Source organism: Drosophila eugracilis, unplaced genomic scaffold (genome assembly GCF_018153835.1).
Source record: "Drosophila eugracilis isolate 14026-0451.02 unplaced genomic scaffold, ASM1815383v1 contig_1765, whole genome shotgun sequence".
NCBI classification, from domain to species: domain Eukaryota; kingdom Metazoa; phylum Arthropoda; class Insecta; order Diptera; family Drosophilidae; genus Drosophila; species Drosophila eugracilis.
The window spans coordinates 4,107,348-4,129,645 of record NW_024572605.1 but is presented as its reverse complement, the minus strand read 5'-3'; the positions used below and the strand labels follow the sequence as shown (position 1 = coordinate 4,129,645).

General features: G+C 38.5%; 3 protein-coding genes across 24 annotated transcripts in view; 1 reads left to right on the top strand and 2 right to left on the bottom strand.

Annotated features, from left to right (window-relative positions):
• The window catches only part of LOC108109029 (MAP/microtubule affinity-regulating kinase 3), a 31,417-nt gene extending 15,597 nt beyond the window's left edge, over window positions 1-15,820 (top strand). For 5 of the 21 annotated variants that reach the window (XM_017217306.2, XM_017217320.2, XM_017217319.1 and 2 more), the window contains 14 exons: window positions 11-231; window positions 330-611; window positions 680-873; window positions 2,026-2,138; window positions 2,216-2,396; window positions 2,842-2,956; window positions 3,015-3,142; window positions 3,207-3,369; window positions 3,950-4,063; window positions 7,223-7,266; window positions 8,400-8,523; window positions 12,960-13,109; window positions 13,173-13,291; window positions 13,354-15,820. In XM_017217306.2, coding sequence (XP_017072795.1) covers window positions 11-231; window positions 330-611; window positions 680-873; window positions 2,026-2,138; window positions 2,216-2,396; window positions 2,842-2,956; window positions 3,015-3,142; window positions 3,207-3,369; window positions 3,950-4,063; window positions 7,223-7,266; window positions 8,400-8,523; window positions 12,960-13,109; window positions 13,173-13,291; window positions 13,354-13,412 — 2,007 coding nt within the window. In that variant the 3' untranslated portion in view covers window positions 13,413-15,820. Of the gene's footprint in view, window positions 1-10; window positions 232-329; window positions 612-679; window positions 874-2,025; window positions 2,139-2,215; window positions 2,397-2,841; window positions 2,957-3,014; window positions 3,143-3,206; window positions 3,370-3,949; window positions 4,064-7,177; window positions 7,267-8,399; window positions 8,524-11,060; window positions 12,588-12,959; window positions 13,110-13,172; window positions 13,292-13,353 lie in introns of those variants that run through there. The other 16 variants (XM_017217321.2, XM_041819836.1, XM_017217322.2 and 13 more) reach the window with 14 other exon arrangements.
• LOC108109033 (tubulin-folding cofactor B) lies at window positions 15,621-16,995 on the bottom strand. The gene is made up of 4 exons (XM_017217328.1): window positions 16,742-16,995; window positions 16,298-16,669; window positions 16,120-16,241; window positions 15,621-16,048 (listed from the first exon to the last, which is right to left on the bottom strand). The coding sequence occupies exons 1-4, from the start codon at window positions 16,862-16,864 to the stop codon at window positions 15,931-15,933; spliced, it is 735 nt and encodes a 244-aa protein (XP_017072817.1). The 5' UTR covers window positions 16,865-16,995; the 3' UTR covers window positions 15,621-15,930.
• A 115-nt stretch (window positions 16,996-17,110) lies between these two features.
• On the bottom strand, window positions 17,111-22,093 carry LOC108109289 (WD repeat-containing protein 19). Of its 2 annotated transcripts, none has more exons than XM_017217782.2 (9): window positions 21,800-22,093; window positions 21,021-21,746; window positions 20,331-20,946; window positions 19,689-20,265; window positions 19,343-19,625; window positions 19,102-19,282; window positions 17,953-19,036; window positions 17,531-17,900; window positions 17,111-17,469 (listed from the first exon to the last, which is right to left on the bottom strand). In XM_017217782.2, the coding sequence occupies exons 1-9, from the start codon at window positions 21,958-21,960 to the stop codon at window positions 17,364-17,366; spliced, it is 4,104 nt and encodes a 1,367-aa protein (XP_017073271.1). In that variant the 5' UTR covers window positions 21,961-22,093; the 3' UTR covers window positions 17,111-17,363. The 2 variants fall into 2 exon arrangements, with proteins under 2 accessions (XP_017073271.1, XP_017073272.1); XM_017217783.2 differs by having other exon boundaries at window positions 20,331-20,943; window positions 21,800-22,092.
• Window positions 22,094-22,298: the final 205 nt, after the last annotated feature.

The window sequence follows — 22,298 nt, the reverse complement described above, 5'->3', positions numbered from 1 at the left end:
CTGTTTACAGGTTAGAATAATGAAGATGCTGGATCACCCCAACATAGTTAAATTGTTCCAAGTAATCGAAACGGAGAAGACGCTCTATTTAATCATGGAGTACGCGTCCGGTGGCGAGGTCTTTGACTATCTGGTTCTACACGGACGCATGAAGGAGAAGGAGGCGCGTGTCAAGTTTCGACAAATCGTCTCAGCCGTGCAATACTGTCATCAAAAAAGAATAATACACAGGTAAGACATGCTAATTAAATTCAAATGATTAATTTAGGCAAACATATTGATTTATTTGTCATTGCATTAACTGGAATTAATTATTTATTTTTTAACAGGGACTTAAAAGCTGAAAACCTTTTGCTGGACAGCGAATTGAACATCAAAATCGCTGACTTTGGCTTTTCAAACGAGTTTACGCCCGGCTCAAAGCTGGACACGTTCTGCGGTAGTCCGCCGTATGCGGCTCCGGAACTATTTCAGGGCAAGAAGTACGATGGACCGGAGGTCGATGTGTGGTCACTGGGTGTCATCCTGTATACGTTAGTGAGCGGTTCTCTGCCCTTTGACGGTTCCACCTTGAGAGAGTTGCGTGAACGAGTGCTCAGAGGCAAATATAGGTAAGATTTTCAAATAGATAACATTTATAATATAAATGTAACTAAATTAACAAATATTATTTCTGCAGAATTCCCTTCTATATGTCCACTGACTGCGAAAACTTGCTCCGCAAATTCTTAGTACTGAATCCCGCAAAGCGTGCTAGTCTTGAAACAATCATGGGCGACAAATGGATGAACATGGGGTTTGAGGAGGACGAACTCAAGCCCTATATTGAGCCCAAAGCCGATTTAGCCGATCCCAAGCGGATAGGTAAGACGGGTACTGTATACAAAATTCATTACTAATATTATTAACGAATTGTGTGTGGACTGGAGTTTTGCCTGCCAATTGCTTGTTTTAATTTCTTGCTCTGTTATCCAAATATCGTTGTTCTTGCAATGTAATATTTACTAATATTGTTATTATAATTTTTGTAGTTAAATGTTGCTTTCGAATATCCCTTTTCTTTGGGGATATCCCAATGTTGTGTTTAACCCTTTGGTTGTATTTTAAATTCATATGCCTACATGGTGTTTCATTTGTAAATTCTCACATAGCTGCGGGGTCACAAACCGGTGTCAAGAATTCGCTCTCGATTCGGCGTAGTGCGTACAACTTGATGTTGATGGTGAACTTTCTGATCGACGAGCGGAAGAGTCCATCCAAAAATGTATGCAATCTGTGTAGTGGAAACGTTAAAGTTCGACGCCCAGAGTTCCACATTAACCAACAACTCTCTGTTCTCTGTTCTCTATTCTTCTGTTCTCTTCTCACTTTCTCACTCTCTGTCCGCAAATATCAAACATACAAACAGACCGTCCAGGAAGAGACTTCAGATATCAAACCAGCTGCTCAAGAGAACGGATAACCTCATAAATTCATAAATCTTGAACAGCCAGCCAAGGGAAAATCGAATTTGGTTTTTTATGTTTCTGTTATCTTTTCATTTTTGTTTACTGCATTACTTGTTGCCAATGTAAATAGCTGTTGGTATGTGCACATAAAAAAGAGCAATAAATGGGGTTCTGTGAGAGGTATATTTCTTTCAATTCAAGTCGACGCGTTCCATTAAATACAAAGCTAAGATTGCATCCGGTTTGGGTCCTGTCACGGCGATGATATTACTATAATTCTATAATTTTGCTAGCTGCATGGTCTAAATACATACATATTTATATAGTTTTGTAAACCTAATGTTCTTAAAGCCAATTGTTAAGTTGAAGGCCAAGAGAACACACAATTCCGGCTACTCCAAATTGAACCATATATATCAGTTCGAGTATTGGCGATTTTTAAGCCAAATATATAATGTACCTGTAATGAATTTGCATGCGCTATCTAATCGTATTAAAAATGTCCATTGAATGTCCATAAACATCACCCCCTACTTACAACCAAAACTATTTGTCATTTCCGTATCGCGATGCTCAGAAGCTCTAGTCGCGATGGGCTACAATCGGTCGGAGATCGAGGCTTCACTCTCCCAGGTGCGCTACGACGATGTTTTTGCCACGTATTTGCTGCTGGGACGTAAGAGCACAGACGTAAGTTGGTTTATCGGATTGCCTTGATTTCTCGGCGCGGCATATAGATACTAAAAAGAGTCTCTTTTCCCATGCAGCCGGAAAGTGACGGATCGCGATCTGGCTCCTCGCTTTCACTGCGAAATATCTCGGGCAATGATGCGGGTAATACTGGCAGTGCGGGTGTGCAGAGTCCCACGCACAGAGGCGTCCATAGGAGCATATCGGCGTCCAGCACGAAGCCAAGTCGCCGAGCCTCGTCTGGTGCGGAAACTTTGCGTAAGTCCCGCTTTGGGGCTAACGGTTTAACTTAAATTATTAACTACTAAAACATTCTTGGACGGACATTCAGGATTTAGAAACTAAACTGGCATTACGATGAAAGACAATCTGAGTAAAATTAGTCTAACTTTTTCAAAAATTACTAAAACAACTTGAATGCCAGTTAATCGAAACTAATCAATTGCATTGTGATGTATTCATATTAATTGTCAGATATAAGAATAAGCAGTTGTATTAAAGAATGATTAGTTAATTAAGAAAATCCAAACTTAAACTTAAATGCATTTCCTAGGGCAGTTATAAATATTTTATAAAAGCAGATTTGAAAAATTCATATACATATGTAACTTTGTCTCGCCCAAGATTGTTTTTACATAATGCAAAGCATTTGTTGGTCTTAAAAAGTACAAATTTTTACCCATATGATTTGATCTAATTACAGGTGTTGGACCTACAAATGCGGCAGCACCAGTGGCGGCGGCCACAGGAGCCGTTGGTGCGGTAAATCCAAGCAATAATTACAATGCTGCAGGATCAGCGGCGGATCGAGCATCAGTGTAAGTAGTTAAGCTATAATGATATTAAATTTGTATTTTAATTAATCATATTTGACAGTGGCAGCAACTTTAAACGTCAGAACACAATCGACTCGGCTACGATTAAGGAGAATACAGCGCGACTGGCCGCTCAAAATCAGAGACCCGCTTCGGCCATCCAAAAGATGCTCACTACGGCAGACACTAGTGAGTGCTAAAACAGTTGAATATATAGAACAATGATTTAATTATATTATTATTGAATTTATAGCATTGATTAGCCCCGCCAAGCCGCGAACGGCAACGAAGTACGACCCGACGAATGGCAATCGCACGGTCAGCGGCACAAGTGGCATCATTCCACGTCGCTCCACCACGCTGTATGAAAAGACTTCGTCGACGGAGAAAACCAATGTTATTCCTGCAGAGACAAAGTACGTGAGAGTTGAGCTACATTTGTTAGAATATCGTTTAGAGACGATAAGTTTTAGTCTGAATCTTAAACAGCTGTACGAAATACCCGGTTATTGTTTGCATCACATTCCCCCTGTTCGGCAGGCTTATTTAGTTGTTTAGTCAGTCGGTAGCTGTGGAGCCTGCCGCAATTATATAATATTATTTGCCTTTGGTTCGCACGCAAAACAACGATCCGATCAAATTGTATCCGATCTGGAGGTTAGAAAGCATCTAGTTAACGCAGCAGCTGCAGCAGCAGCTTACTTACACTCCCATCAATACAGAGATGTAGAGAGGAGATCGTTTCAAGATTCCACGTGAATACGAACGACATATAAATTGTATATAGTCACGCACAGTTTAGTTCTCTTTAGTTGCCGGTGCCGTTGGCACATTCAAAAATGACTTCCTTTTTTATTTCAACATTTTGTTTTATTTGGTTAAACTTAAAATGCAAAAAACCTAAACTCTTACCAAAACAAAATCAAAACAATGTCATATTTACGATTACGATTCTACCCACTTTTCGGCCTAAACTTGAAACATGCACATAACCAGCAGCGGATCGGCAGCTCCCGCTGGGAAAGGTCATACCAAAAGCGCGTCCGTCTCGAGCCCTCGCCCCTCTGCCGATGGATGCGTATCGGTCTCTAATGACCCGCTCGGAACGAGGTATACACTTGTGTAATTAACAAAGAAAAAAAAAATACGCAACAAACAAACCAAATTTTGTTAGTTTAATTAACGGATTATTTGAAATTCAACTTCTTTTGGTTTCTTCTTTATCATTTTCAAATTGGCTGGCATTCTTTTTGTTTTGGGAGAATTATTGTGCATTCTGACAATCATTTCACCGAATCATCTCCATTAATCATCGACGAACTCTGTAGACCCGCCACCAACAAAACCAAAAACAACCAGACAAAGCCATTCACTTTAATACCCACATATATGACAGATGTTCCTTCTGAAGCTCAGCCCTATCCTTTGGTGTTTTAGAAGACATTACTTGAGTTTTTACAACATAAATTTATATGAAATGTATTTAAATTAAGTATTTGTAGTTTTCCCATATAAAGAATTAACGACTATTGGGTGTCTCAAAGTAAATGAGAGTTATTTAACTTAGAGAGGTATTTGTGCTGTGCGTGATATGTAAAAACTTGGCTTTGGGAAATCACTATATATATGGTTTTATCGCAGCTTTAGATATACCCGAGAATCTTAGGTTAAAGTTATTTAAATTACCCTAAGTCTGACCTCGAATGGAGCCCAGCGTTGGTCATTATAGGCTAGATATTTAACATCTCTTATCTCAATATTTATAAGTATTTATTAGGTGTTATTGTTTAATTTGTTTACTGTTCACTCTTCTATTAGTTAATAGTGTTGGCCTTTCCTAGTTTCGTTCTATTCGTTTTGTATATTTATCTAATTATCCAATGTAATTTTAACGACCTAACCAATTTGATCAATTGAATAATGTAAATTTCTTATCTTTTCATGTTTTTTACAATTTTGAACATTGTCTGTTTACAAACCAAATGTCTAATTTTGATAACTACTACACTACCACATATGTACATCCATTCCTTGTGGCGTTCTATATCCGCAACAACAAAATAACACCACCACCACCTACGAATCTGAATCTGAAACTGAAACTGAAACTGAAACTGAATCTGAAACTGCAACAACCTCCTTCGTCCTCCTATCGACGCTCGCTCAATTATTGTACTACTCTACTATAACTACCTTTTCGATCGTACTCGTAATGCAAATTGAAAAACTGAACCGAAACAAAAAAAAAAAAAAAAACTGAACTATAATCCAACAATTCAACAAATATTGCTAACCGAATCGACAACCAAAACCGATCCGATTTGAAAACCAAAATGAATGGTTTGATATTTGAATTCAATTTGGATTCGAATCGAACCAAACGAATCGAACAAATTTGGTGAGTGAAAATATGCAATCTTACGTTAAGAGATATTTATTGTGCTTCATTCAACCAAGGGTCGTGGGCGTGTCAAATAATAACCAATAATTGCAAATTATATTTTTGCAATCATTGTTATATAATTTCCATCGACTTGATGTCTATATGTATTTCTTATGTAATATCTTTTTGGGTAAAAAGTAACGTAAACGAACACGACCCTTTCCATAAACAAGTTATATTGCTTAAGTATGTAAAACTAGCGTACGGTTTGGTTTAATTTTTCTAATTTTGTTGGTCTACTTTTGTGATTCATTTAAAAAAAAAAATACGAAATTCAATTGTCGGCGATGCCAAGACATATATTTTATTGCTCGAACTAAGCCCGCTTGGTGTCCCAGTAAGCTAAAGTCAAGTACTGGACTTTCATACTAAATCAAGTGAATAGTTTTTTATTTCGTATTCGCATTGGGAGAGTCCAATTTTAGGCGATCGAAATCCAAGTTTCTAAACTAAGAACTCATTATTTTGTTTGTTTCCTCATGCATGTCTGTCTCTGTCAGTAAAAAACAACTCTATTGACTCTACTTCCATCGCCAGTATAATTGAATTTTTATTCCATTATTGTGTGTTATCGTTTACTGTTAATGTTACTACTGCCTACCAATTACCAATTACCAATATTTTATAAACTCAGTTTGATATAGTTTGTTATTGTGCTGCTGTTGTAACTTTTGTACCTCTGAACATAACTACTATATGCTCTCCAATGTACGACTTCCATGTATCTAACCGTTTAACAACTACTACATGCGTATTTCCTTCAACCATATAACTCATATTCTTTGTTAAGAATATCGGGTATTAGGACGTAATGCTGTAGACAAGCTTATATTAGTTTGTACTAATGATAACGATCCAGTTGAGACTTGGTTCTGGATCTGAAAGTATATGAACTCTTTTGATAGCCAGTCGAACGCATGTTCCATCCAAAAAATAAAACATATAATAAAAACGCTTTCATGTAGTTTGGAGAATCCGACCTTCTTGTTTGCCGAGCTTTCCAATAATATACTCAAACATTCTTGCATATGTTCATGTCCATAAAACCAACGAAACAGTCGAAAGTTTTTTTTTTGTCGTATACGATTTTATTTCTAAGAAACGTATTTTTAAGTGCTTGTCTCTTCTTAAGAAAATTTACATGATCTATTTTTATTTTTTTCTTTTCATTTTGTTTATGTCTGCGACGTGATCGATTAAACAATATATACAAAACCATAAACCCTTGGTTAAACGTCATCAATTTGTCACATCAATCAAACGAAATGCTTGATTCTCGCTGCTCTGACCATCTACACCGCCTGCCGCCATCCTACATAAAACCAACCCTAACCGATCTCCAAACAAAACAAACAATTACGAACATGAATACGAAATCCAACAATTGGCCAATGACGCAACATGGGTAACTCTTTGAATCTCCAAAAACCAATCGATTCTAATCAATTTGATTCGATTTGATGATGATGACCCAACGTTTCTATTACTCATTCCATTCACCTAAAAACAACATTATCTTTCATACATAAAACGAACGATCATAACATGTTACAAACTCTTGAACAAACGATTACACTAAAAAAAAACAATCAACAAATATTTAATGGAAAAACAAACAAAAAAAAAAAAAAACAATTTTATACTGATAAAATCATATTCGTTTCCCGAAATGCGATTCATTGGATTTGAATGTACTCTCCGACGAACTGATTCGATACTGATTTGATTTCCATTCATACCTATGTGTGTACCATATATGTATCGTACTTGTACATATATAGTCTGTTCGATCGACTTAGAATGGCATCGGCTGTTAAATCAAGCAGACACTTTCCAAGGAATGTTCCATCACGTTCAACCTTTCACTCTGGTGAGTTTTCTGTTCACTTATTTTTATTAGTTTTAATAATAATAATTTAATTTTATCCACACCTCCTTCTACTAAAACCCAAACAAAAAAAAATAAATATTTTTTAAAAATAAGCCCGAACTAGGCTAAACTACTCATTCATAGATGTTAAACGCGTAAATCGAGTGTTGTTTATTTATAAATATATTATTTTTGAAACTGAAACTGTTTTCATTCTGCATCCGATATAGCAATCCCGCACTGCACCTCTTTTCCATTCATGTTGCATACCAATCGCGCCTCTATTATTATTATTGTTTTGATTTTGATTTTATCAAGCAACAAGCTGCTATATATAATCAACTCGATCGATCCATTAATATGAATGTTACTTTATGTTCTTATACATCGCATCGCTTATGATTTCCGCGATCTTATTATGCACCCCTCTGCACGTTTGTCTAAGTGGATTCGTAATACTAGTACGTTTGCCTTTTATACATTGAATCAAACCCAGTTACCTTGCCAACCACCCAACCCACCTGTATATATATCTTTGTGTGCTTGGAAATACGGATGGAAAACTATTCATAGCGACCTAAATTACTCAACGGTAGAGAAATGACATTTGTCTGTCTACATTCAGCTATCGCGATTCTACTAAAAATAACGTTAACTGCAAAATGTTTCTGCCTATTGGACAAAGTGCAATGTGATTATAGTAGGTGTTATCATATTTGATTATATAGCAATCGGGAGTTTGTATGTTTGCGTTTACAAATGTTACAAAGTTTAAAGTAAGAAATTGAATTAAATGTTAGCTGTGATAGTCATATTATCCCATGGTGACATCTTGAATCTGTATAATTTACTGTAAAGATCTTACGACTGAGTTCAAGTAGTTGTCAAATATTAAATTTTACTAATAGAAGTTATCTTTTTAGTTAGTATATATCACGTTGCACTTTGGGCCTGACAATGCAGCCGTCTGTACGTACTCTGAAGTATTTTAGACTGTATGTACTTTAGTTTAAAACAAAAATAAAAAAATGAAAGTAAAAAGGAATCAGTTAGTTTTTAGAATGTGTTTGTGTACACACCAATCGAGTGCGTAAACGATAAGAATCTAACTATGTAATCATTGCAATCCCTAGGTCAAACCAGAGCACGAAACAACACAGCGTTGGAATACTCGGGCACCAGCGGTGCCTCCGGCGACTCCTCCCATCCGGGTCGCATGAGCTTCTTCTCCAAACTCTCCTCACGTTTTAGCAAACGGTAAGTAGTGCTTTCACCAAATATATCACATATAGCCAAAATTCATTTCTTCAGTTAATGGAATATTACAAGAAAAGCAAATGCAAACTGCAATTCGATTTACATTTATTTTTACGTTTATGTTACTTTACTTTCTCACATCATTTTGTTTAATAGTTGATTTCATTTTTTTTTTTTTAATTTATATCTCGTTTGTTTGATTTCTCTCGTTTATCATTTTATGTTTCATATTATTGTTTCATTTAATTGCATATCTGCCGCACATATGAAACATCCATGTGTGTATGCTCATGTTTATGTTTTGTACCGGAGTTTGTTCTGCAAACAGTTGTCTGCAGAATGTCCGTAAAAAAGTCACTGAAGCCAGCCCAAAGTTACTGCTACAAAACGCATTGCAAAGCCATGCCCATATCGATGCACATAACTAAAAAAAAAAACGTCTTGTTTAAAACACCCGTTGGATATGCAGAATTCTCAAATTGTAAAATCTTTAAATAGGCTTTAGAGTAAACTATATTTTTGAGCTTAACTCTCTGAGGAAGGACAGGCGAAAAGGATTTTCGGAGATCATGATACAGACACCAGCAGAAAAGAGATCATAGCTTTTTAGTTGGGAAAATTATAGAAAATAGGACATTAAAAACAGACAACTACTTTCTGTAATTTCTAAATTTCACATAATGCACTGAAATGTTTTAATTAAATGTACATTGAGAGAGTTTTAACATTTATGCACCAGTTTTGAGTGCGATTTTTGTGTTGTTTTCATGTAATCACCCTCTCACCAGTATCACGATTGTTAAAAAAAAACTTGACTGCACTCTGTTAAAAATTATTAAAATTAAGTGAGAGAAGAGAGGTAATGAGAGAGAGAGAAAGAGGCAGGCAGGCAGGTGATTAAGTTTCCAATATAAATATATAGACAGCAATACCCAAACAGCTCCCCCAACTAACCGACATAACTGCTATGCAAATGCTCAAGTTTTCCGACCGTTCTAGGATCTAATGATTTTACTAATAACCCAATTCAGATTATAAAACGACAACCAGCACTTGCATTCGATTGCATGATGGATAATAAGTGTTATGGGCATTAGTTTTTTAATATTGGTTATCCTTTTGTTTTACTTCGAACTCCAGCTCCAGCTCCAGTTCATAAATATGAAATTATTGAATGATTATCTTCCACTAATGATATGCACATGTTTTTTGTATATGGAATTTCCTTTTGTGTTTTTCGTTTTTTTTTTTGTTTCTTTTTTAACTATTTGTTGAACTGAAAGACTTTCAGAAGGAAAGTATGTACACTCTATGTATATACCAACCACGAACACCTAACACACATTTAACGTACTACACACTCAGGACTTTTGCTTAAGAACGAACTCGAACTCGCATATGCACCACATCCGGTCCGATGCACTCACTATACCCCTAAGTTTTAGTGGTTCCGTTGGGTGGTTCGGTGGATCAGTGAGAGACAGTGGGGTGCATATGCTAGTTCGGTCAATTAGTTTAGACGCTCGCAATGCATTGCTAAAACATTTGTATTCCTATCCATATTTAGTTAGCATACGTTACGTACCAACCAATCATACTACTACTACTACAACTACTACTTACATATGTACATTGTGTAAAATATATTTTGAATGTGGCTCAGCCCTAGTAACAGCGAATGACTGGCTATTCGGTCGGGATGTATACCAAACTATACAATATTAAAGTGTCAGTGTCCATCAATGTCTCGATTTATCATGCCTGACTATCTATCGTATCGATTGATCAGTTTTACAATAAACGAAATAATACGGAACTCAAACCACCAAGTACATCGATTGCAAATATTCAAATTCGAATTCAAAATCCGCCTATGATTCAGGTGCAAAACAAATACAAAACTATACATACAAGCATATGGTGACAACGTGCAAAATACAAGTTATATACGAAGTATACGGAACTGAATCCATAATCTGATTGGCCTTGCAACCAAAGGGTCTTAATGTCTGTCGCTTCCTCTCTACGCTCTCAAAATCTCCGTCACACCTTTAGTTTGTTTTATTCTCAATTGATTTTTTAAAAACCAAAAAACCAAAAAAAACCCAAAAACAAAAAAGAAAACATATATATAAATATTATTGTAGTTTTTCTAATCCTGTATATCCACGTTTGCTTTGTACAACTATGTACTTCCATTATATATCACCTCACGCTAGGAAGGCTCTTTTGTTCTTGTCTTTTTCTTTCATTTATTAAATACATGATTCAATTATTTACAATAATAAGCTCTTTGACAATTTAAAAAAAAAGAAAAAAATGTGAAATGTTTACCATTTACTTATCAGTTGAAGAACAATTGCGTTTACTTTTCTTTGTTCTTTTTCTATGAAGAAACATGAAAAATGAAACTTACCATTTATTCCGTTTTATTCTTATCTGTCTTCTTTGGTTTCATTTCTGGTATTTGTTTTACCCATTATTAATATTTTTTCCAGCCGTGAATAATTTGTTTAAAATTTTTTCTTTAATTTTAGGCCAAACCAGTAATTAACAAAACAAGCATTAACTACTTCTTGTTAATAGTTCTAAAACTGAAACTGAAACTGAAACTGAAACAAACGATTCCCCTAGAGTAAACGCGCGTGACGGAGAGGTTCAGATATGAACATACAGACACAGATATGGTCGAATCCAATCGGATCGCTCGGATCGGATCGGGATACGATACGATTTAAATATTGTTCCCATTAGCCGTTTGCCGTTGCCGATCCGATATCGCTTTCGATTCGATTTCAATTCCGATTCCCGGTTTCGATTCGAACCCCTTCAAATGAACACCGACAACGTTGAGTTCCGTTGCGTTAATTGAAATTTCACAAAATACGCCTATGTTTTATTACAATTATTAACTAATTATACATATAAATTTATATAAATTAAAGATACATATACATATATATATATATAATTAAAAGTAAAGCAACCACAAACAGAAATTACGAAACCCTTTGTTTTCATTGTTTGTAAAACGATGCGAGGAGCGAGCGACCAGCAAAAAGGCAATACAGAAAATAAATAAATTTAAAATTATACAAAACGAAACGAAACCGATAGCGAAACAAACTAAAACGCAAGATACCGTATGTTTAATGCAATAATCAGAGAGAATCCTGACTACTATTGCTGTCACTGTCACGATTATGGATTATATTAACTACTAAATATTACACCTACGAGTACTACCTAAACTACATATATATTTATGTTAAATGCGTATCGCAATTATAGTTAATAATTAAACAACAAAAAAAACAAAAACAAAAACAACAATAAATAATATCACTGAGCAAGTGAACGTGAGATAAAACTGCAAAAAGTATATTAACTTAAGCCTAACTCAACTAAACCGATCTAAAACCGAACTATATAGAGTGCGTGGTGTTTTCGCCTACATCATTATCTTATAGTGACCACAATGAAACACCAAAAGAAAAGAAGTTGCTAATTTTGTAACGATGATCTTGAATTTTATTTAGCGATCTTTGTATTTATATGTATGTGTATGTATGTATGGATCTGTATTTGTATTTCGATATGAGCTTGAATTAAATTGTATCCGTGGATCATACAATCAGATATCAAACAAACAAACAACCAACAAACAAACAAACAAACAAACCAACCAACCAACCAACCAAGCAGCCAGCCAGCCAACTAACGATCTTGCAATTCATTATCACCCAGAAGCCAGATGTGCAGCGTATATATATATATATATAAGTATTTAAGCATACCACGTAGTCACTAAAACAAAACAATGCGATACATATAAACAAATTAAACTTAAATTCAAGGAATAACAATGTATTACCACTAGTGCATGTGACCATTTTATTTGTACAGCTGATTATATATAGATCGTGTTATCATCGGGCGCCTTCAGTGGCTCGATCAGTAGTTATCTATACATATTAAGTTTCAAAGAAATAACGCATAATTAAAACAATTGATAATTTAATAAATCCATAATAAATGATGTGAAACATTTGTGAGCAAAAGAATATTCCCACAATGCATTTCTATTTTATTTCATTAACCATTTGCATTTGCTAATCCACGATACACTAGGTTTGGTTAAATCTTCTGGGAAATGTTATTATATTAAAATGTTCTTAAACAACTGACCTACGAACTGACTACTAAAACTCTTTTCTGATTCTTGAATATCAGCATGAAGAAAACTAAGTTAAATTTTTAAAAGCCATCAGCATACATAAAATATAATAGAGAGCATAACTTCCAAGTTTCTTAAAGTAAAAGATCTCAACTCAACTCTACGATTCTAAAAGTATAAGTGAATAACTTATAAATGTAACTGAAACGCCTGTGGACCGCGAGACTTCCGATTTCTTAAATTGGTTATATATTTTCAGTCCCACAACCGCAGATGAAGGGGCGAAACCAAGAGTTTTACGATTCACATGGTCCATGAAAACCACTTCGCCCTTGATGCCCGAAACGATAATGCAAAAGATCAGGGAAGTGCTTGACCAGAACAATTGCGACTATGAGCAGCGTGAGAAGTTAGTACTAATAATACTAACATATACAGACATTTTAAATGATATATCTGTTATCTTAAATAGATTTGTTCTTTGGTGCGTGCATGGGGACCCAAATACTGACTCACTGGTGCAATGGGAAATCGAGGTGTGCAAGCTGCCACGTCTCTCTCTTAATGGTGTGCGCTTTAAGCGAATTTCTGGTAGGTTTCCTGGTTACTTTTAAATAAAAATTGTTTAACTAAAATACGTATTTCATTTTCAGGCACCAGCATTGGCTTCAAGAACATTGCGTCTCGCATTGCTTTTGACCTCCGGCTGTGACTTAACCAAACGAACAACGAGGGGAATGCGGCCGCCGCCGCCTTGCGGCCCACTGATCCATCCGACACCATATCCACCGGCAACTGTCGGAGGCCCAGCAACGACAGCACCTCCCGGCTGTCGGAGCTCTCGCTTCTATGTCGCTCGTTGACTAGCCAACAGGGCTCTCAGCGACGCAAGAAGAGTCGGCTGTCTACCGGTGGCAGCGAGGATCAGAAGAAATCCAACTCGTTGCTGTCGGCATTTCAAATGTACTCACCCTTCAGTTCCAAGGAGAACTTGCAGTCCAGCGAGGAGGTCGAAGATCTCCAGGTGATTGACACACAGCCAGGACACTCTGTTGATGTGCCTCTCTTCGCTGACTTCTGTCCCATAAATCCGATTATGGAAGAAGATGCTGAGGGCGTTGAGGGAAAAACCAGTGAGGCCAAGGGCACTGTCGGTGGACAAAAAGTCAAAGGTGATGGCGGCGGCGGTGGTGGCGGGGGCGGGGGCAATCGATTGAAGCGGAATATCAAGCACACCGGGAGCCTAATTGTACGTAAACTTACTGCCGGCAGGCACAGTGATGCGGACAAAAAGGGTGCGACTGGAAAGAAGGATAAGGAGCAGGATAAAGAGGTGGCGGCGGCCACGGATAAGGAGAAACCAAGCAGCAAGCCGGAGGGCAAGGTAGCCATGCTACGCACCACAACCCTCTAATGCAATGGAACAAGGTCGTGGCATGGGCAATACGTTTAATTGTGGGGCAGTTTGTATCTATTGAATGAGTGAATTATGAAGGCAATGCGGCAAATCGCTGATGGAATCTCAAGAAAAACAATTAATGTTAGCATCTCTCCGTATATCGAACGTATTGAATATATATAACTACTCATAACAATCAAGCAGACAAACTCCTCTATCTATCCACACTGACATGCATTAGCACCCGCATAGATACGCACATGTTTACATACGTTAATTAATAGAAACCTAGTTAATGGGCCAGCAGTATTGGTCATCGAGCTGCAGGCAAGATGAAACACAAGTGAATATATGAGGATAACAGAAACACCACTCAATAAAACAATAACAATAATTATTAACAAGAAACCAATCAACGCTCTATAAACTGCATTTATGTGTCGATATCTCCAGTAAACGAACAATTTTGCTTGGCCAACAAACGATCAAAGAACACAATTTCATAGATATCCGACTCGGGTTGTTTCTTTTTTAAAGACATGCTTTCAAGAATGTCGTATGTGACAGCATATAACGTTAGTTTTGAGGCGAGATTAATTCATAATATATATCAATGATCGCATCACAAGTCGGATAGCCAAATGTCTTACTCTACTATACTGAAAATGTGCCCAACTCCAAACCCAATACCATCTATTGTAATTACTAGGCCCGTGCTCGAATACGTAGTTGGTACTTATACCTGACATTTTTTGTTGTTTTGCTTCAATTTGAACAGTTCTTAGAACAGACAGAGAAAAAAATGTATGTATATTACTGTTAAGGCTACAAGTTTACTAACAAAACAACACCACTCCGAAACATGTAACATTGCGATGCAATTATGGCCAATTGTTACATAGTTTCCATTAAGTTCACTTACCCCCCAGAAAAAGACGAGCCAGTGGCTTTTTGGGGCCATTCTACAAGAAATTGTTGAATGTCTCTGAAGCAGACCTTAATGTGTGTTACGAAATCGAAAGTAAATGGGATTTTTAGGAGGAGCGATCTCAAGTGAGATGTAGGAAAAAAGACGACCATTTATCTAAGTTGTGGAGGCTCAAAAAACAGTCTATATATACCAAAACATATACATAGTTGCACATCAAGTTGTCTTCATCATGATTGTGACGCATTTCTGTAATTCTTAACTTTCGAGAAAAGCATGCATCGTTTTATATATTTGTTGTTAAATGACAGCTAATTGAAACTTATTAATAATTACTAGGACTAGGCAAGAACGCGCATAAACCACACATAAGTATATAATACATGCATAAATATATAAAGGAATCAGCTTATTACATATATGCCGAGAGATATCCTTAGTAGTGTGCCGGACTCCCTTCCCAAAAAAAAGAGACATATATCTTTGTAAGCATTGCTAAAATTTCACCTATTCTATGTTTTTTGTTGACAGCAATCTGAGGTCAGTAATATAAATTCACGCACCCAGATCCACATTGCACACTATGCTAGTTGTACTCTTATTTCTTGTATTTATTTTGATTTACAAACGGTTGAGTTAATGTAAAACAAAGCGAAATTATTGAGAACACCATTAAATCAGAATTATGATAAAGCCGATTATAGAATTTACGAATAATCATGTTGTAAGAATATCTGATATACATACATACATAGATGTTTTAATTAATAAATACAAAATGGCATAACTATAATTAGTGTTGTGTTTTCCTGCGTACAAATAATGTAAGTGGTTTGTAAGTCTTCTGGTTAAAGTGGCATGTGCGATGCGAGATGTTGTGACCTGTGGGTGTGCCCAATATTCTCAAAGTTCGTCATCCATGTTAAAGTCTTCTGGCGGAAAATCGCCAACCGTGACGGATAATGGCGACACAAAGCCGCCGTAGTTTGGCGCACAGGTAAAGTAGGCCTTTCCACCGAAACTGAAATGAGAAATAATGAGAAGTAAAGTAATTAATTATTCATAAAGTAATTGCTCAATGAAAGCTGTTACCTTCCGTTGTTTTTGCCCAATGGCTCATCGTATTCAACGCCTATGAAATATCCACTTTTCCCTTCTAGCTGACCATTATATCTGACCGTTCCACGACGTGTTGGATTACCTGGTACTGTGACCTGAAAGGAAATGAAATGTTCTACTAAAACATCTGAAAATATGAAAGACACTTTACCTCGCATCTGCCACCCAGAACGCACAGCTCCGCTCGTTTTTGAACCTCCTCTGCCTGAATGCGCCTCTTCTCCTCCAGCTGCTGCATCTCCTCCTCGTTGTACTTGCCCATGCGATTCTGCTTAAGGTAGTTGCGCAAGGAATCGGTTCTCTGGTCGTACTGATCCTTGGTCAATTCGAATTTCTCAACGGGAGCATTGTCAAACGAAAAAGTAGCAAAGGTATCGATTACATGCAGCCGGAGACCATCACAGTTGGCATAGTAACCCAGTTGGGCATTGTTGTTGTCCAGCGTGGATAAGCAGGTGTCTCCCTTGAAGACCTGCACCTTCATCGTGCTCGCACATCCTCCCGTCAATATCTCCAGTTTGCTCTGATGGGAAAATGTAAGTATCAGTACAGGTCACAGGTTATATACAACTCACCAATCCCCTGAAAGACTCACCTTGAGCTGAGCAACTGTTAGATCTTTGGCGAACTTCACCTCGAAGGCGACTGCATCGTTATGGGAATTGGACACATTTGCCTTGATAAAATCCGATTTGCCCGGTTCAATTATAAGCGACATCTTGTGTTTCTTGGGGAGTATTTAAAGAATTTTGAAGTATTTGATTTGTAAAGTTATCCAGAAAAACCGGGTGTTATGCTGATATATTGATTGAGAAAGTGACTAACAAAAACCTTAGTAGCAGTAATCAAAAAAAGCACTAAAGCGTTTCGTGGAGCTTAGAGAAAAATACTAAAAGAAAATACCACAAACCATGGTATAAAGGTATAAATACTTTTTCAAAATTCAAAAAGAAAAATCGGAATGTTTTGTTGAGCTGAAGTCGTAACTTTTCAAAATCTATTTTCTATAATCTGTTATAACCATTTTACAGAATTAAAGTGCGTGTTTGTTAATGTGTTCTTAACTATCCATTGTTAGAATCAATAATCCACAAAAGCAATAGTTTTCGGTGATATTTCGTGTATTTTGTGTTTTGCAACTTATAAATAACTATTATTTGGTCTTGTGATATGATGTGCAGTCTATTTGTTTGCGTCAGTCCTTAAATGATTCGATCTTAAGAGGCTGCCAAAATGTAAGGTCTTATGTCCTCAACATCCAGAAGCTGCTCCGGAGCCACGTTCTCACCGCACATAGGACACTCTCCATTTTCCGACAGAATGCTGAAAGTAAGGTTTAATAATAATAAGGTTTAAAGTTGTTACTCTTCAGGATAGAACTTACTTCTCCATCTCAGCTCGGAAGCAAAGAAAATCGCATTGTGGACAGGAGGTCATAAGCTGTTTTATAATGTGCTGCCCAGTGGCTATGCAGATGGGTAGTGTGGTCTTGCAGCTATAGCAAGTAACCTCCATGTTGGCAAGGTTCGAGTCACAGATGGGACACTCCATGGTCTCGTCGTCGATCTCATCCCGCAACTGCTTAATGCCCTTGGGAGCTTTGCGCACAATGGACTCGATTTTCTTTGCATATCGGGAGTCCAGTTGATTCCGATAATCCGGACGCATCAGAGTGGAGGCATAGGTAAATGCCGACTTTTTGAGCCCTGCTCGATGACACTCAATCACCGTAGAGGTGAGAATGGGAATGATATCTGTAAAATTATAAAATGATCATACACACAAAACATATAACAACATTCTTACGCTCTGGAAATTGAGATATACAGGCGGCCACTTGAACCAGAAGCTTTGCGGCCAGCAAGTGGTTTCCCAGTTTTACATGAATTCGCACTAATGTATAGCGATGTAGTAAAATAAACTGGTGCCTCATCTCAGCCGTCACTGAAAGATTATTCCGCCGCAGTTCCTGATACATGGAGTACAGCAGATCCCTTGCTGACTTGTAGTTACCAGCGAGTTGTTCCTGATTTGCAATAATCACCGCTGTCTTGGCTGCATCCTTGTAGTGCTTCCTTGCCATGTATAAACGAAATAGATAACGTGGATCCTTGGGTACTCCATCCACTTCTCCCAAAAGAAATTCAATGAGCTGGGAGGCCAACTGCTCATTGTTCGAGGTGGCCACACAATCGATAGCCAGCGACAAAGAGACCTGCTCCTCATTGTTAAAAGCCGAAGCCTTAAGCAGAAATCTCAAGGCCTTAGTAAATTCCCTGGCTAAGAAGTAATATTTTCCGGCCAGTAGAGTGTACTTCTCACCCTCGAAATAATGTGCCAGAGCTAGATAATCGGATGATTTAGCATTCTCATATCGCTCTAGGAGCTCTCCATGACGTCTCAATTTGTTATGACGCTGAGCGAGGGCAAATGCTTCCTCCACGCAGCCGCAGATAACAAGAAACTGGAGTGCTTGTTCTACATCTCCTATTTTCTGGTAGAACTTGGCCAGCAGCTTGGCCGAATCCATTGAACGCGACTCCAAAACGATTTCAGAGGCTGCATGAGGGTCACACAAGTGGTCCAAGTAGATTCTAACACAAGCATCCAAATCACCGGCAATACGATAACTCCTTATTGCCTCCTCAAAATGTCCATCGTTCTCTTTAGCCTTAGCATAAGCTGCATGAAGTTTGGTGCTTTTCACCTTTGGTAGGACATTATTGGCCTTGTTCCACATCTTTAGAGCAATGTAGTGACCACAGGCCTCATCATAGAAACCACCACGTTCATACAATCCAGCTGCCTCTGTAAGATGTCCCACGGTGGCCAAAAGCTCCGCGCAGTCAAACAGTAGCTGCTGATCTTCCAGCTCCACTGCATATTGAATCTAATACAATATGGCACATATAATTGAATTTTTAATAAACTTAAAATAAAAAATTTATAGATTACCCCACGTCTAAAGTCTCCTGCTCTGATTGAGGTTCTGGCAATACCCATTTTGCAGAGACGCACATGCTCCTCGTACTCGGGTGAACTCTCTATGAGAGCAGTAGTATCAGTCTCCTTGCTGTTGATTAAATCCTCCTTGTAACCCTTCTCGTAGTGATATAGAGCATCAGTATAGTTTCCACTGCAAAAAAAACAGAAAACATTTAAATTTGCAATCAAAATACAAGATTGGATGCTTTACGTGAATTCCAATTGCTGGGCGTACTCCCTGGCTATATAGGGAACCTCTTGAGGATCATTTTTGTGGGCCAGAAGAAGTGCTTGATCCCATTGGAGAAGATCTCGACAGAGATCTAGAGCTGCTCTGGTGTAAACTCCCTTTAACATCTGCTCCTTGGCTTGGTCGTACTGGGCTAAAAGCGTACAACAGCAGCCAATAAGCATGTCCAAATCCTCGATGTACCGCAGTTCTCCCAAAGCATTCACCAGAGCAGCATCACCCAACTGACGGTAGGCTCGAATGGCTGGTAACAAATTGGGTATTCAATGGAAAATGGAACTGAAGGAAAGTGAAGCATTAATCTTACCTATATCTGGCTCCAGATCAGCAATGGCCTGCTCCCCAAACTCACGCCAGGCGCTACTCTGATTCATTTGCTTGCACAGCTTATACGCCTCATCGTAGTTTCTAAGCCGCAGAAGCACTTGAAGATTCGCTGTTTGGCTGTTGCTTGGATTAACGACGTGGGTAGTGAGGGACTGCGTGGCATACTGGCCACCATCTACATGCAGGGCCATCTCCCCACCACATAGCAATAAAGGAAATTGACCTGGATTTAGTTTAGTTTCACCCACTTTCAAGGTGTGTGTCCCTTGCACAGAGTGCCGAACAAAGGCATGTGTATTCACTATCCTCGAATCGTAGCTAATGAAAATGTTAGGATGCGTGAGGTCCCACAAACAGCCGAGGCACTCTTTGGGAATGTCCGGAATGAGCAAGGCTTCCTCCACAACGGGCAAAAATACATAACCCTGGGAATGATCGTCTATAAAAATAACCTTGGTGCCTTCAATATCCATGAAGAGCTGGCGGATGCCCATACTATGTCTGTAGATGGTGCAGCTTTCCCATTTTTCCAACGAATAGAATACCAGGTGACCTATCTGTAAGTAGGAAATCAAAGAGATATCAATGATTAAAAACAATCGGATTGATATGAGGAACTTACATCTGTTGCAAATATAAGAAGCTCCTGACTAAGGGTAAAGCATGTGATCACCGCATCACTAGGCATATTGGGTAATGCGGTGGGAAACACTGCCTGCAATTTGTCCTTGCAGTTGGCATTGTCGGCAACTATGGCCTGAAGGATAAGCTGCGGCGGACAGAGGGCTGCACAGTAATCCGCATTCAACCTCATACTCTCCACGTTGCGCGGAAAGTCTCGTTCGCTTAGTGGACGGGGCTCTTCGCCCAAACTCTTTCCGAGATCATAGAACCACACATGCTTATCAATTCCTGCGGCAAAGTTATAGGGACCCACGGCCATGAAGGTGGGCTCTCCCTCCAGGGGTAAGCGGAATGGCAGCGACTTTGTCTTGTCAGGTGCATAGACATAGATAGACACTTCGGCGAGGCTACTCAATAGGACAATTCTGGGCGCTGACACCGCAAACAGATGTGGCAACTTGGTTACATAGATGTACACAGTACCATGGTTAGTGGTAACAGCTAGAAGTTGCCCATCAGGTGACCAGTCGATCATCTGAACACCAGCATGATCGGGAACAGTAATGATTCGCTCCGTTTCTTGGAGATTCGTGATTGAGTGAATCTTGATGCTGCTTAAAAAATGAAAAAATTAATTTCATCATTTTATCTTTACAAGTTTAAAGTTTCTTGGGAATTAACATCCTACCTGTCATCACCGCAGGACGCCACAATGTCTAATGTGGGGCAGTAGGCCAAGCCGGTTAACGTGTCTTTATGGTTTTTCACCTGCCACAGCTCCTGGCCGACGTCCTTTGGATGCGTGGAGATAGCAACCACATGTCCGTTGGAGAAACCCAGCAGGATGTAACCATCGCCGAACCACTTGTGCTGCATCAACGACCCGTAGCGACTTTGGAAGCCCAGCTCTGTTGGATTCTCCGGCTCAGGCAGATAGTAAAGGAACAGTGTGCGCTTTCCGATGATCATGCTGATGGCATTGTCCCCTGCAATTCGTTCGTCATTGGCCATTTCGGCGAAATACATGTCGGTTGGTGCGTCCCTTAGTTGGACCACGCGTACAGTGTCCCCATCCTCGTTGCTCAGCGAGAAACTCTTGTCCTCCGAACCAAGGGCCAATAGATTCTGAGCAGACCAGGCGCCGCAGGTTATTCGCTTACTGTGCTTGCCCAGTACCGGAGTTGATCGCTTTCCACTGCGATGGTTGTAGATGGCCAGATTGCCTCTTCCCGTTCCCACTGCAAGTAATTGCTGCTGCTTAGACCAGAGAATGCAGGTGAGCGGGTCTCGAAGCCCCGTCTCCACACTGATCTTCTCCTGGGTATCGTAGTCCCACAAAGTTATATTTGGGGAACCACTGGTGATGATGCCCAGTAAATCGCCCTCTTGATCCCAAGCGAATCCCGAACATAGACTGGAGGAGACGATTTATTACTGTTCATAATCTAAGAACTGATTCTAGCTTACCCTGAGAGTATGATGCGCTGCAGCAATTGTCCCTGCCGATTGTACAAGGCCACGGAGCCATCTGTTCCAGTTGTGGCCAATAAAGCCTTCTGCCAAATGAAGTATACATCTCCGATCCCGTGCGGTTCTTCATATTTATAAAGTATTTTCTCAAATGACATTATTGGCTTTATTTTTATGTTGCGGTAGTGAACATTCTGCAATTTACAATTTTCCGGCTTTTGTTTATGACTTTTCCGTTTCCATGGTAGCGGCGACTACGCACACTAGCGTACTTCACACCTGTGTAGGTGTATTATTATTGCACCTGTTGATTCTTGCACTGTTATTAGAATTTATCAAAGTCGGTATATAAAATTGCAATTATAATTTTAATAGGTCATATTATTTAAAAAGTTACAATTAAATACAAAACTTCATTGCTTAAAGCTTAGTTAAAAATATATAATTTTTAAATTCAAAAAGTTTTGTAACGTCTATTGACACTTTCCAACACTAT

What these genes read in the sequence shown, in the direction of transcription:
- LOC108109033 (XM_017217328.1), bottom strand. Translation starts at nt 16,864, where the DNA reads ATGTCGCTTATAATTGAACCGGGCAAATCGGATTTTATCAAGGCAAAT. An exon ending in TAACAGTTGCTCAGCTCAAG is followed by an intron (nt 16,670 to 16,741) that starts GTGAGTCTTTCA and finishes TTTTCCCATCAG; the next exon opens with AGCAAACTGGAGATATTGAC. An exon ending in TTCTGGGTGGCAGATGCGAG is followed by an intron (nt 16,242 to 16,297) that starts GTAAAGTGTCTT and finishes ATTTCCTTTCAG; the next exon opens with GTCACAGTACCAGGTAATCC.
- LOC108109289 (XM_017217782.2), bottom strand. Translation starts at nt 21,960, where the DNA reads ATGTCATTTGAGAAAATACTTTATAAATATGAAGAACCGCACGGGATC. An exon ending in CAGCGCATCATACTCTCAGG is followed by an intron (nt 21,747 to 21,799) that starts GTAAGCTAGAAT and finishes CGTCTCCTCCAG; the next exon opens with TCTATGTTCGGGATTCGCTT. An exon ending in CAGGAGACTTTAGACGTGGG is followed by an intron (nt 19,037 to 19,101) that starts GTAATCTATAAA and finishes ATATTGTATTAG; the next exon opens with ATTCAATATGCAGTGGAGCT.